Source organism: Engraulis encrasicolus, chromosome 1, assembly GCF_034702125.1.
Source record: "Engraulis encrasicolus isolate BLACKSEA-1 chromosome 1, IST_EnEncr_1.0, whole genome shotgun sequence".
In the NCBI taxonomy this organism is placed as follows: domain Eukaryota; kingdom Metazoa; phylum Chordata; class Actinopteri; order Clupeiformes; family Engraulidae; genus Engraulis; species Engraulis encrasicolus.
Window position 1 is genome coordinate 21440969 of NC_085857.1, and position 15608 is coordinate 21456576.

Sequence of the window (15608 nt, forward strand, 5' to 3'; positions counted from 1 at the left end):
AACACGGCAATATTAATTAAATTACGTTGAGAGGCGATCTTTAAGATGCAAAACCCCCTAACTCCATTTCTGAAGACCTGCACTTCTATATTTTTAGAGAACCCCGTTGTTGGTTTGGTTTACATTCATGTACTTGATAATACATATAAATAGTTATATTACATAAATAAAATAAAAATATATGCAATTTTGATAGCTTTGTATTAAATAAAAATGAATTAAGATTATTTTCTGAAAAGGCACTTTTGCATCTGAACTATACAATTACAATACAGTATCCATTATTGTATCATACCTGTTGAGATGCGGACGGATCAGGTAGTCCTCCTCTGAACCCCTAAAAGGAACAGAAGTGACGTGAAAAAAGACGTTTAAAAGACACTGAAAGAACCGATTCATCCAGTTTAGATGTAGGATGGGGTAATCCTCTTATGAAAACTTAACAAGAACATAAAACGAAATGATGTGAAAAAAATGACATAAAAAAGACTTTAAGAAACACAGAAAGAATGTATTACTTGTTGAGATGCAGGATCAGGCAACCCTCCTCTGAAACTCTAACAGAAAAATAAGTGATATAAAAAAGACATTAAAACACCCTGAAAGAACACAAGATTAAAGGTACACTGTGCAAGATTTTTGGTTGGTTATTTCCAGAATTCATGCTACCCATTCACTAATGCTACCTTTTTCATGAATACTTACCACCACCATCAAATTCTAAGTATTCATTATGACTGGGAAAATTGCACTTTTCATACATTAAAAGGGGGATCTTCTCCATGGTCCGCCATTTTGAATTTCCAGAAATAGACATTTTTAGCTGCAAAAATGACTGTACTTGGGCCATACTAGAAAATATTAGTTTATTTCTTAGTAAACTTTCATGAAAAGATCAAATTTGACAACAGGCAACCCAGTTTCAATGAGCAACTTAGTTGCAGTACCTTTTTAACCATTTCCTGCACAGTGTACCTTTAAAGAAAAAATCAACTTACAGATAAATCAGTCAAACCAAATCGGGAGGCTAGTGGACTTGATACCGTCTGTCTTCACTATCTGTTCAGTCACAAATCTTTATCAGACATGAAGAGTAAATCCTTTGTTTTGGACAGCAACACGGAACAGTGTTGACATGACACCAACAGCTGACTTTGCTGCGACCAAACCCACTCTTTGACAGTAGCATTTTATTTTGTCACGGTCCCAGTCACCAATCAACCCCCCATACTACACAATCAAAACATTTATTAGGTCTATGGAAAGCAGAGCATTTGAAGTTGGTTGATTGTTGTTAAAAAAAAGGACATTAACTCATGTTTATCTTTCTATTACGACAGAATTCATGCCAGAAGTCATCTTGAAGATGATCTAATCCGGCAGGTGGACTTTTTGAAAGTTAAACTAAATTGAAGTTTTAAAATATTTATTTTAATATTTAAAGGGACACTGTGCAGGAAATGGTCAAAAAAGGTACTGCAACTATGCTGCGAATTGAAACTGGGCTGCCCATTGCCAAATTTGATCTTTACATGAAAGTTTACTAAGTAATAAACAGAGATTTTCTAGTATGGTCCAAGTACAGTCATTTTTTCAGCTAATGGAGAAGATCCCCTTTTCATGTATGAAAAGTGCAATTTTTCAAGTCAAAATGAATACTTAGAATTTGATGCTGGTGGTAAGTATTCGTGAAAAAAGTAACATTAGTGAATGGGCAGCATGAATTTTGGAAATAAACAACTAAAGATCTCACACAGTGTCCCTTTAATATTTCACTTATTGCAGAGGGTGAGTGTACAGTATGTGTCTGTACCTTTGATGGGGCTGGTTCTGGAGGCCCTCTGAGACCTGGCTGGAAAAGGAACAACAGAATACAGAAGAGAGACAGATAGAGAGAGAGAGAGAGAGAGAGAGAGAGAGAGAGAGAGAGAGAGAGAGAGAGAGAGAGAGAGAAATAGAGACAGAACAATAAATTAGAGTCCAATGAAGCTGCTGCCCTGCTGCAGGCTGTTATCCTAGCCTGTAGGTGTTATATAGCTTGGTGAACCAGACTAAATGTGAATACTTTAGCTCGGACTTGCTCATATCAAATCGCTGAAAGCTGTGGCTGTTGTAATTATGGTTTAAATTACCCCAGCGCTACCTTGGCCTGCGCTATGACCAATAAAACAACCGTGCTTTGTTAAAGCGACACTCCAGTATTTTTGACATTGGACCCTATTGCCAGAGTATTGTAGACATGTGGAGATACTCTTTTCAATTCCAAGCAGTCCTTGTAATTCCAGAGGTCGCTGGTGATGCTAGACTGTCTATATGAATATCTGTGTCGGTCGCATGATTTCATTGATATCCTAACCTTGTCTGAGCAGCAGTGGACTTTGCCCAATTTGTCTAGGAAATAGGGTCCGATGTCAAAAACACTGTCGTGTCGCTTTCACAATAGACATTCTGCTGTCTACACTGTTAAAGCGGTCCTTGTCCTCCTCCTCCTCCTCCTAATCCTCCTCATCACCACCATCATCATCACCGTTGCCATCTTCCTCCTCCTCATTTACTAATCACATTATCATTATCATCATCCTCACCATCATCATCATCATCATCATCATAGTTATTATTATTATTTGCTTGCTGTGCTACACTGTATGTCCCCTTTCCCCCACCGTACCGAGGGGCTGGGGTCCCGTAGCATGATGCGGCTGTTTTTGGAGATGGAGTTCTGGGTGTAGTACTCCACCATCTTGTTGAGCGAGGTGAAGCGCTCGGTCCACAGGTAGTACTGGCCCCGCGTGTCGCGCATCACCTTGAAGTGCTGCACGTCCTGCTCGTGCCTGCGTTTCACACACGCACACACACACAGGCACGCACGCACACACACACACACACGCACGCACACACACAGACACACGCACACACACGCACCCGCACAGGCACGCACACAGGCACGCACACACACACACGCACACACACAGACACGCACGCACACACGCACGCACGCACACACACACACACACACGCACACGCAGACACACACAGGCACGCACGCACGCACACACGCACGCACACACACACACACACACACACACATGCACACACACGCACACACAGGCACGCACGCACACAGACACACGCACACGCACACACAGACACACACAATGGGGTTTCAATGTATGTTTCAAAGTAAATTTACATCCAAATGAAGTATTTACAACTGGAGAGTCAAATGAAAGGGTAAAATTTGGCAGGTGAAAAGTGCAATGTCAACTGTACAGCACAGCCATGCTTAGACAATATGGAGTAAAATTGATTTAGAAAAAGTTACACTGACCAAAGAAGAAAATTAACACTATTTTTGAATGGGACCATGTTATCTGAATGGAGTTAATTTTCACTCTTGAAGAGTTAAATCAACACTTGCACCTCCCTCCCTAACCACTAGGCCATGGATGCCCAGTAAATGGGACTCCATCTCTGTCTGTCTGTCTGTCTGTCTGTCTGTCTGTCTGTCTGTCTGTCTGTCTCTCATTCTCTCTCTCTCTCTCTCTCTCTCTCTCTCTCTCTCTCTCTCTCTCTCTCTCTCTCTCTCTCTCTCTCTCACACACACACACACACACACACACACACACACACACACGCACATGACAGTCACATGCCTGGCCTGACACATAAAAAGACACATGCAGAACCTGACAAGCCAGTATCTTCCAGCCCTGCCTATAAGCACGCCTAGGCTAGCCTAGCCTAGCCTACAAACCATTTGATATTTATCTTCCCAGAGGAATCAGCCAATTACATCGAGATAATACAGAGGATTACTCATCTAATCCAGAAAAACAATCATGTCACACATTGTATGGCAAACTAACTTCAGGGCAATAAACGAGGAAATACTAGTTGTACAAACAAGTGACAATGTACACAGTCGAAATATGCAGTGTTAATTCAACACTTAGAGAGTCGACTTAACATCTAGATTGTGTTTGGCCTCAGAGCACTCTATAAGTGTTAAGTTATTTGCATTATGTATTATTTGAATTATATTGCATTATGTGTTATTTGTATTATGTTTCATTTTTTTCTCACTACCACTACCAGTGAATAGTGTAAGTTTTCTTTTCTACTGGCCAAACTGAATTTTCTCCAGCATTTGGTTGGTTGGCTGGTGTTAATTTAGAGGCCTGGTAGCACCTATTTAATCTGCTGCGATGCTGTCGGTGACTGTGCTGCCATGGTGAATTTATGCAGACCCTAATTGACAATTAATGCAAGAATAAGACAAGAGACGAAAACGAGTTCAAATTATTTTCCCCATGATCCAAGCATTGATGGTTTGGGCCGGGATTAGTCCCAACACATTACATAGCCAACCCGGCACTTAGAGAGTTGATTTAACATCTAGATTGTGTTTGTTCACAGATTTCTCTCCAAGAGCTGAATTTTCAGTATGTGGTTCTGGGAGTTGTCGGGGACGAGTATGTACGTACGGTAAACAAAAGAAACAAATGATTGCCTCCAGGGGTGGAATAGTTTTTCAAGTCCTACTTGAAAAAACAGGGCACTTACGTTGGAGCTCTGTTTGGCTGCCTGGTGAGACAATCATGAGTCATGATTTACAACAACGTAACCTTTCATTGCTCAGCCGCGTGAGACTTTAACAGCACTGTATATCACAAGTAACATACTGTATGCTGAAAATGACATTTCACTTTTTAATAACTTTTTCTTAATGACTGTGTATAACGTATCATACATAATGGTATTCAAATGTATCATTTTCACTTGACGTGTATGAGATAACTTACACTGAAACTACTTATTACTTTTCACCCCTTGTGGAACATGAAGCTGCAACTTTAACCATAAGGGTGCTGTATTCAACAGAATACTTAATGGTGTGCCTTGGCATATTTCATTTTCACTTGCTCTGGGCATGAGTGGACTTTCCCAAGCTTGATTCATACTGTATTGACTAACAGACACAAGAGCTGGGCAGGGTGGGCACTTTGCATTAGAAACTTAAAGTACAAATGTCCCTATCTTCAACTGGCGAAATCACCATGGCTTCAGTAGAGTCGACGCAACACTCTGCAGTCCACTAAACAGCCGACAAAACAGAGTAGACAAATGGTGCCACGTGGGGGCCCAGATTTGGGGTCCTCATTACATTGCATGTATTGGGTTTGGGGCCCTCACGAATGACTTTGTCCAAAGCTGTCAACTGCCCTGCCCACTCACATGAAGGGTGCATTCCAATATGCAGACTCCCGTCCTCACTTGCTCACTTGCCTGCTTGTGACCTCATGATGATGACACTGACAACAGAAAATTAATTAAATATCTTGCAAAAGCACAATTCTAATGTCATTTTCTCATTTGCAATTGGGATGGTGAATGACAAACAGTCCCCCAAAAGTTGTTGTGGCTAGGCTGACAGGTGGGAAACTTAACTGTTTTCTCAACGGAGGCAGGGCCAGTAGGCAGGGCAAGGCCACAAGTACAAGTGGAGGACAGGAGTCTACATATTCGAATGCACTCAAAGTCTGGACGGCACGAATCTCCATTACTTTTTGTACCCACAAGAGGGCACTCACGACTCGCATGGCTCATGGCTCGCATGCTTCGCTCATATAAGGGTGACGTGGTGTTCCTTCCTATCCAGGGGAGAGGCTACTTGTAATGCAGACTACATTCCATAGCCTTTCACATACAGAGAAATGCAACAATGTTGTCACAAATGTGGCAATGATCATGTCTTAATCGGTTACCCAAGATTCTAGGCACTGTAATAGCAATGCTGTTATGATACCAGTTGAGTTTCTTCTGAAAAGAATGAATAGGCCTACAGCAGTGTTTCTCAAACTTTTTCATGCTGAGGACCACTTTGTCCCCCCTAAAAATGTTCAGGGACCACCTGTGAACTGAATTGACAGTTGAAGGGTGCTTATTTGTCACTGCTAATTTCGATGCAATGTATTCACTTTACAAGCCTGCCTTTTTGTGGTGAAAATAATACTTCAGCTATGTTTAGCTTTGTAATTGTGTTACATAGTGTACTTCTAGCTAGTCTTGGAAAAGTAGAAATCCCCTCGCGGACCACCTGAGCACTGTCGCGGACCACACTTTGAGAATGAATAGGCCTACAGTATCTGCTTGTTCAGCATAGGTGAGCCTAGCCTACTGTAAGCTAAATTCAGATGGGCTGACAAGAGAGACAAAAAAGGTCCCGTAAATGGGACTCTATCACTATCTCTATCTCTATCTCTATCTTTGTCTGTATCTGTCCCCCTCTCTCTCTCTCTCTCTCTCTCTCTCTCTCTCTCTCTCTCTCTCTCTCTCTCTCTCTCTCTCTCTCTCTCTCTCTCTCTCTCTCTCTCTCTCTCTCTCTCTCTCTCCCTCCCTCTCTCTCTCTCTCTCTCTGTCTATGTCATGTCTCTCTCTCTCTGTCTCTTTACTGTATCTCTGTCTCTGTCTGTCTGTCTGTCTGTCTGTCTGTCTGTCTGTCTGTCTGTCTGTCTCTCTCTATGTGTGTCTCTCTCTCTCTCTCTCTCTCTCTCTCTCTCTCTCTCTCTCTCTCTCTCTCTCTCTCCAATGTGATGAATAAGATCTCTAAACCTTTTGAGGTCATAGTCCTCGTGACACAGAGGGCGGTAACAGGAGAACACCACACGGGACTAAGGGACTAAGGGACTGTCCTGTCTGTCGCTGGACTGTGGGAGTTTGTGTCTGCCTGGATGTGCACCAATAAATCTCCCAGGAAAAGTCAGGACACCGTGCTCAACACTGCCCTACAAAGGCAAAGGGCAATAACTACGGCAACAATGAAACTGAGAAAAAGGAAAATGATTAGTAGTAGTCAGGGGCGCTGATAAAAAAATTATGCCCCATGAAAGATTCAAATTTTGGGCCCCCAAAATGACAAATTATGTTATCAGCATCCTTCCAGGGCCCTGTCAGAGCTGTTGGGCCCTTAGAATCTGTAACACCTTACCCCCCCCCTCGCGGCACCCATGGTAGTAGTAGGCCTATTGGGTTGGCTATTACTGCAAATTTGACAGAGCGATATCTCTAAAACGGGACACATTTGGACCATAAGGCTTTGTCACAAGATAATGGAGGTGCAGAAACTAATAAAAAGTTAAATGATTGGTGTAGGCCTATAATTGGGTTGGCTATTACTGCAAATTTGACAGAGCAATATCTCTAAAGCGTCACACATTTGGACCATAAGTCTTTGTCACAAGATAAAGGAGGTTTTATACTCTAAGAAGACCATTTTCAGTCTAAACTAAATTTTGGCAACTACTTCAGCTGCTGTTGTTGCAGTTGTAGTTACTGCACTTTGTGTTTGTAGGGCAGCATAGTGTGCAGGCGACCTTTGGAATGGGCGGCTCGAAAACCCATGTGAAACATGGAATAAAACAGCACTGGCTGCCTGCATAGATTAACATTGAATATGTGATAAGTGACCTGAAAATGTTAAAATTCATACCTTACACATATAAATAGGGAATATGACAAGCATTCAGGGCCTTTTGAATGTGCTCACTTTTTAAAAGTAGAAAATCTAGAGAATCTGAGTTAATCTTGCCCATAGAAAATAAATACAAAATGAATGCTTGTAGACAAACCAGCACTGGTGTTGTACAACATAGTATCACTTCAGCACAGTAATACCTAATATCACTTCACTGACACAGTTGTGCACTAATTTTCCTATCCACAAGAGGGCACCAATGACTCACTTGATCCAGTCATGAAACGGTTACATGGAGTTCAATGCTTCAAGGGAGAGGCTACTAGGCTATATACTATCAGCTTCATCCACACTGCAAAACATGCCATTAAAACAACTTTTAAAAAATGAAGCAAAAATTCTTCGTGGATGTGCCCATTGTCTTAGTAACACCATAGCCTAATAATGTACTGTATGTCTTTTATCATATCCAGGCTAGTGTTGAGTCAATAATAAAAATAATAATACAAAAATGGCACGCATAATTTTACTTTACATGTTTTGAGTAGGTTCTGAGAAGAACTTGACTCTAAGGAGAGGCCACTTTGTGTATACAGACATGTGCATCAAAAGTCATACCACCAGAGGTGAATGGAGTGCACAATTGCCTTGCTTTACAATGCCTGTATTTACTTTTGAACTGTGTCTACGCATCTATGGGTTTTCCCAAACTACATATCACTGCACTGATATAGTGGCAATGCAGAACTTCTACTTCTTCTTGAGACTGGTCTGTTTCATAGTTCCCCATTCTATCATATCCAGTGGAAGTAGAGTTTTAATATACAATCAATGATCCTGTAGGAGCCAATCCTATCCTATCCTATCCTATCCTATCCTATCCTATCCTATCCTATCCTATCCTATCCTAATACTATACTGTACTATAGGCTATTCTATACTATACTATCCTATCCTATACTATACTATCTTATCCTAATACTATACTGTACTATAGGCTATTCTATTCTATACTATACTATACTATACTATCCTATACTATCCTATCCTATCCTATACTATACTATACTATACTATACTATACTATACTATCTTATCCTAATACTATACTGTACTATAGGCTATTCTATACTATACTATACTATACTATCCTATCCTATACTATACTATACTATACTATACTATACTATACTATACTATACTATACTATACTATCCTATCCTAATACTATACTATACTATACTATACTATACTATACTATACTATACTATCTTATCCTATCCTATCCTATCCTATCCTATCCTATACATACAGTCTAATATGTGAATAGTTCAGATGCAAAACCCCCTAAGTGCCTTTTCAGAAAATAATCGTAATTCATTTTTATTTAATACAAAGCTATCAAATTTGCATATCTTATTTATGTAATATAACTATTTATATGTATTATCAAGTACATGAATGTAAACCAAACCAACAACAGGGTTCCCTAAAAATATAGAAGTGCATGTCTTCAGAAATGGAGTTAGGGTTTTTTGCATCTGAACTCTTCATGTGTACTGTGCTATACTAAAGCCTAATACCATATACAGCATATCTTTTTTTACCCTCCAAAATGCCAAGACATGCATGTTATTTATAACATGCGGGGAAAGTACAAAGGAAGTAGCTCGAAGTGGTTAACAACGAGATATGAGAAAAGATACCACAAGACCCATTACTGCTTGCTGTTGCAGCTATGGAATCTCTTCACTCATTCCATCCTGAAGATGTTAGTATAAGTTAGTAGTTAGTTAGTTAGTAGTTTTTGTGTGACGTGGACAAAAAAAGTAGTAGTACAAAAAAGCCCATGAAAAAAAAAACCATGAAGTCAAGATCAGGGAGGGGCTCGAACTGTAGAGAGAGTTCCAAGTTAGCCATGTAATGTAGATTTATTATCCAGCTGCTGACTAAATTCAAGTTCTTATCATGCCAGTAACTCAAAACTGTTTTTTGTTAGCTGCTGTAAATGATAAAGACTGTTATGTGTCAGCCAAAGTGTGATGTAATATAAATGAATAAAACAAGTTTCAATTGCCATTGCCTACGTATACTCAGAGGCGGACTTTCAATTAGGCATACCTAGGCAATTGCCTAGGGCCCCGACCTAATCTGCCCTCCACAGAGGCCCCAAATGTCACACCAGTCGTGGTAGACATGCAAAAAAGGCAGGCCTGATATTAATGTGTCACTTATGTAAAGTAATCAAAGATCTAGGTATATGTGACAAAACCCTTGACTGGCACCAAAACACCAAATTTTTGTATTTTTGTTTTCTATATAATGACTTTTGAGGGCCCCATGTTTATATTTCGCCTTGGGCCCCAAAATGGCTAGATCCGCCTACGTATGCGCCACTCTCCTATCACACAACATGCACTAAAGACAATTTTACTCTTGCACTTCCTACGCCGAACACCTTGATGGCTGCTTTCACAACTGTCAACGGAACCTAATCTGCCCACTCAAAACCATTCATGTTCTCCTCCACGCGGGTGTAAACGCACCACACACACACACACACACACACACACACACACACACACACACACACACACACACACACACACACACACACACACACACACACACACACACACACACACACACACACACACACACACACACACACACACACACACACACACACACACACACACAAACACAAACACACACAGACAGAGACACACACACGCACATGCACACACATTCTGTGAATGACTGGCACATCACTGTGGCACGAGTAGGGGGAAAAAAACTCTTTCCATGAGCCTTCAGAGGTGTAAGATGTGGTCTCAAGCAGTACATCACACCTGCACTAGAATACATCTCTCTGAACCTTCAAGAGGCGTGTGAAGACTCATCTGTTCTGAGACAGTTTTCCTCCATAGCAAAATAACCCTACATAGAACCTGCCGTGGCCTAAAGCAGTGTTTCTCAAACTTTTTCAGATCGAGGACCACTTTGTCCCCCCAAAAATCTTCAGGGATCACCTGTCTACTGAATTGACAGTTGACGGGTGCTAATTTTGATGCAGATCACTTACTTCTTATTCACATTCACAAGCCTGGCTTATTGTGGTGAAAATGAGATTTCAGCTATGTTGGGTTTTGTAATAATATTACAAATATAGGCTACTGCTAGCTGGTCTTGGAAAAGTAGAAATCCCCTTGCGGACCACCTGAGCTCTGTCGCGGACCACTAGTGGTCCCCGGACCACACTTTGGGAATCACTGGCCTAAAGGTAGGGCACTGGGTTTCTATGCCAGCGACCTGGGTTCGATTCTGGCCTGGATGATTTGGGTAACGCTTTAGAATAAGGTTCTTCTAATAAGCCTTTATAGTCACTGGTAAGCAGGTAGTAATACCCTTACAAGTGCCCATAACATGCTTATTAACTTTGTTAACATCTTATAAGCTGCTTATTATGTGTTTTTAGTGGTTTATTTTTTAAGTCTTATTATTTACATCGGTACACATATCCATCTTGATATGCTGACTAATACTAGATATGGAGGTGTCGCGAAAAAAACTAAATTTTCAAGATGGCTGCCATGTTCACCTATTTTCATGCTCTTACTCAAATAAAGTTACTCATGTTACAGATGTTAACAACGTTAATAAGCACGTTAAAGTTAATAAGCATGTTATTGGGCACTTGTAAGGGTATTACTACCTGCTTACTAATGACTATAAACGCTTATTAGAAGAACCTTATTCTAAAGCGTTACCATGATTTGCTCTCTCTCCCCAATTACTTACTGTCCTGTCAAAAGTCTGTCCTGTTGCAAGAAAGCCCTACAAATGTTTAAAATAAATAATACTACTAATAAAGAATAACCCACATTCGCTAATACACAAACTTGCTATAGTAATCATGATATGCCTGCATATTCTGTATTCTCCCCAAATCACCAGAGTGTACTACGTATATAGCTGATTATGCATTACATTACATTGCACTTAGCTGACACTTTCATTTATTCAAAGCAACTCAGAGTTATAATTTTTCAGGGTATTGGTTACAGTCCCTGGAGCAATGTGGGGTTAGGTGCCTGGCTCAAGGGCACTTCAGCCTGGACATGCAGGGAGAGGTCAGGGGGGATTCGAACCTGCCACCCCTAGATTGAAAGACCAACTCTCTAACCACTAGGCCACACAGCTGCCCACCTGCAGATATCTAAGCTAAATCTTCTGGTTAACTTTACCTCAAACCACAATCAACGATCAGTACTGAGAGCAAACCAAGAGTCACCTCAAACAGTGACAGGTTTGCCAGATGAGACGTCCAGCCCCAAAAATGCTGAACCTGCCGGAAAGCACTAAATCCTGTCCAATTTGAACTAAATTCTATGGCCATTAATGTGCAGAAAAACCTGCCCAAATGCGATTCTTTTAAAAACACATTTTTACCAGCACACGGACATCCTAAGCAGCCCAATTGGGCAGGAACAGCCCAATCTGGCAACATTGAACACAAATGCCACTGCTTGAGACCACACAGCTGCAGCAGCAGCAGCAGCAGCTCAAGCGCTGGTCCAACATAAAAGAAGCAATCCTTCAAAATGCCTAAACCCCTATAGGATTCATTAGATGAATTACTATTCATTAAATAGTAATCAATATCTATCGATTGCAAGGATCCTATGGCTGACAATCAAATCAAATCATAGACAGGCATGAAAACGGGTCAGGGGTGAAAAAGGTGAGAAAGGAACGGCGTGGCGCGGTGGCATGGAGCGGCGGCACGGAGCGGCGCGTGTGCTGCAGCGGTGCGCACGCAGGTGTGGTGTGCAGTGGCGTTTTTGGGGGACAGTGTTGTATAAGAGTCATACTAGGGGGGTCTGGGGGCATGGTCTCCCATGGGAGAAAATGTAGCTAAAACCGTCTTTAAATGATGAATTTTGAGCATACTGTAGCGACCCAGGGACAGTGAACATAAGGAGAACTGCCAACCATCTTCGTTACTTCATGATTGTCATGCTGTCATGTCTGATGAGGGGGGCAGGCAGATAGATAGACATATAGACAGATAGACAGATAGATAGATAGATAGATAGATAGATAGATAGATAGATAGATAGATAGATAGATAGATAGATAGATAGATAGATAGATAGATGGTTCTCAGCCTTTTAAAAAAATGTATTCCCCCTTGACCTCATCATACGCTTCCTAACACCCCATTGACCTCATCAAAACCCTGCCAATGCCCCCCTTAAAAATAAATAAAATAGACTAATGGCATAAGCACCCCTCCTCACTATCCAATGTCCCCTCAACGCTTACCTGGTTGTGATCTCGTTTGAACAGTTAATCTTCATATTTCAGACAACTTGTAGGCCTAATACAAAAAAATCTTTGTCACAGTTTGGATAAACTACTGAAATTGTATCCAAACTACTCACATTTTAGTCCATTCACCTAGTATATCTGTTTCCCTATGAAAAAAATAATAGGAAAGCTCCAACTTTGACCGTGAAAAAAACAGTTTGACCGTGTTCCACTAAATATAAATCGGTAGATTTTTAATATGTCATTTAGATGTAGGCTACCAAGGGATTCAAAAAAACTTGGCATGATTCCTATGTAACGGAGGCTAACTAGCACAGAGTTGGCGTGGAACGTTGGTAAACCTCCCTCCGATAGCTTCATACAGTCTCGTGCCCTTGGGCCGAGAGACTAGTCTCTTGGCCCAGCGGTATCGTACTGTGTCTCCCATTGCCGAACCGTTGTAGTTGACGAGGTCGCACGTTCGATCCCCGAGGGGGGTGAACAGGTGCAAGATGACCTCCGTCACAGTGGTGCCGCTGACCCGGGATGGGAGTGAGGTTTAAGGGGGAGAGTGTAACGGAGGCTAACTAGCACAGAGTTGGCATGGAACGTTGGTAAACCTCCCTCCGATAGCTTCATACAGTCTCGTGCCGTTGGGCCGAGAGACTAGTCTCTTGGCCCAGCGGTATCGTACTGTGTCTCCCATTGCCGAACCGTTGTAGTGTTGACGAGGTCGCACGTTCGATCCCCGAGGGGGGTGAACAGGTGCAAGATGACCTCCGTCACACCTATAACAATTTGTCCCGTGTCAAACGATTGACTAAGTTAGGCTTCGCACTTTCTCCCTCTCCCTCTCCCTCTCGTGCGTGCTAAGAAGCCGCAGCATATGATTCGAAGCATGATGTTGGATGCTTCGCGTAGCCTGTATGCGCTTCTTCCCCGTAGTGCCTACTAGATAGGCCTAATCAGTGGCGGACTTAGCAATTTGGGGGCCTAAGGCGAAATTAGCTAGGGGGCCCATCGGCCCACCCAAGTGTGTACCCCCCCCCTAAAAAAAAAAAAAATAAAAATAATAATAATAATAGGCTTGCTTAGGGAAGATGCTTAGCTCACAGCATGTACACAATTCAAAAACCTTCAAAATTCTAAAACAGTCAGAAGGCCTTGTGAACATAATGTGCTTGGGCACAGTTTTGCTTTAATTTAGACAGCATTCAATGTTGACATATTCAACATTGCAATCTTCACATGCGCATCAATAAATTACACATGGGCATCATCTCTCTCTCTCTCTCACACACACACACACACACACACACACACACACACACACACACACACACACACACACACACACACACACACACACACACCACACACACACACACACACACACACACACACACACACACCTGCCTCTCTAGCCTGGTGACAAGATGCACCTCTGACGACGCATTTCAAAGCAACCAACAGAGGAGTAGCTGCATTTTGCCCAAATGCCAACACCGCCACCACACCAACTGTGTGTGCACATGACGTATGGTATGCCGAGCAGCAAGCATCTCAAACTGAATACAAAACAAAACACCACGGCGGGGGAAATTCAAAGCAAACAACTGAGGCATAGTAGCAATAGTTCCAATTGCCATCACACAGACACACGCGAACACACACACACACACACACACACACACACACACACACACACACACACACACACACACACACACACACACACACACACACACACACACACACATACACTCAATGTGACTTACTATGAGTAGAGTGCGCATTCTTTTGTCAATCATGTCGGCGTTTCTCCAGGCTGAACTTCCACATCACCTCCTGTTAGCATCCAGAACTAGCCAGCAATATCGCCAAGTAACGCAGTTGATTAGCCAATAAAAACTACAGCATATCTACATGTAGAGCTGTGGGTGACATGTCAGCTGTTCTGCGCTTTTCTGAATCTCGCCACATCGCGTCAAGTTACTGAATGTTCCTTGAGAGCTGCATGCTTGTTTAAGCCTTTCCAAAATTCGATAGCATGTTTCTGAAATCATTTCAGAGAGATTGAGAAGGCTGTGTGTCTGAAGATACAGTAGCCTAACCGATACACTGTCTGCAAGCGCTTAAAAGGCTGCGTCCTTTTCAATGGAATAACTTACTCGAGCCAATCCCAGTTCACAGCTAGAGGAAAAGTAATGTCTTTTCGAAACAAAATATCTCACGAGGTATTCTTTCAACAAAACCTGATTGGGTTTATCAGTGCCGTGGTCATTCACAGATCCATCAGTGGGGATAGCCACAGTAGTCGACCTGCTAGTGCTACTGTAGGGCACCGCTTCCTTGTCGGCACGGCTGTCAATGGTCAGGATCCACGGAGATAGTTCAGGCTTCTAACATGTCATGTCGTGGGTTATCCAAAGTTACCGATGTTGGAGTTTTAAAACATTTACGCATAGTGGTATCCATATTCAGGAAAGCACAAAACTTTCATGTCTGCTTGCAATCCTCCTTCCCCACCACGTCAAATTTTGGAGTTGGTAATCCAATCGTCATCTTAATGGACATGCACAACATTCGGGCCAACTGGCGTTGATGCATAAAAAAGATTATCAGCTTCGTAAGTGCATATGTCTTTGATTAAGTATCTTCCCTTTCCTCCGTTTGGTAACACCACCAGGGTATTGGCGCTTCATTTTGATAATTTTGCAACTTCATCACAACTGAGCTTGACTCAACTTTCCTCTACTTCCTCTCGCAAAAGGAACACGTTCGCGATGCCACATGCTGCACAAATATGCGCAGGCAGTGC

At 42.0% G+C, this 15608-nt stretch overlaps 1 protein-coding gene across 1 annotated transcript in view; it reads right to left on the reverse strand.

The window, feature by feature from the left end:
- LOC134456568 (growth factor receptor-bound protein 2-like) overlaps nt 1–15608 on the reverse strand; it is a 44119-nt gene that overhangs the window by 7119 nt on the left and 21392 nt on the right. Inside the window, exons 5-7 of the mRNA XM_063207972.1 lie at nt 2669–2831; nt 1814–1852; nt 519–557 (exon numbers count right to left, since the gene is read on the reverse strand). Coding sequence (XP_063064042.1) covers nt 519–557; nt 1814–1852; nt 2669–2831 — 241 coding nt within the window. The remainder of the gene's footprint in view (nt 1–518; nt 558–1813; nt 1853–2668; nt 2832–15608) is intronic.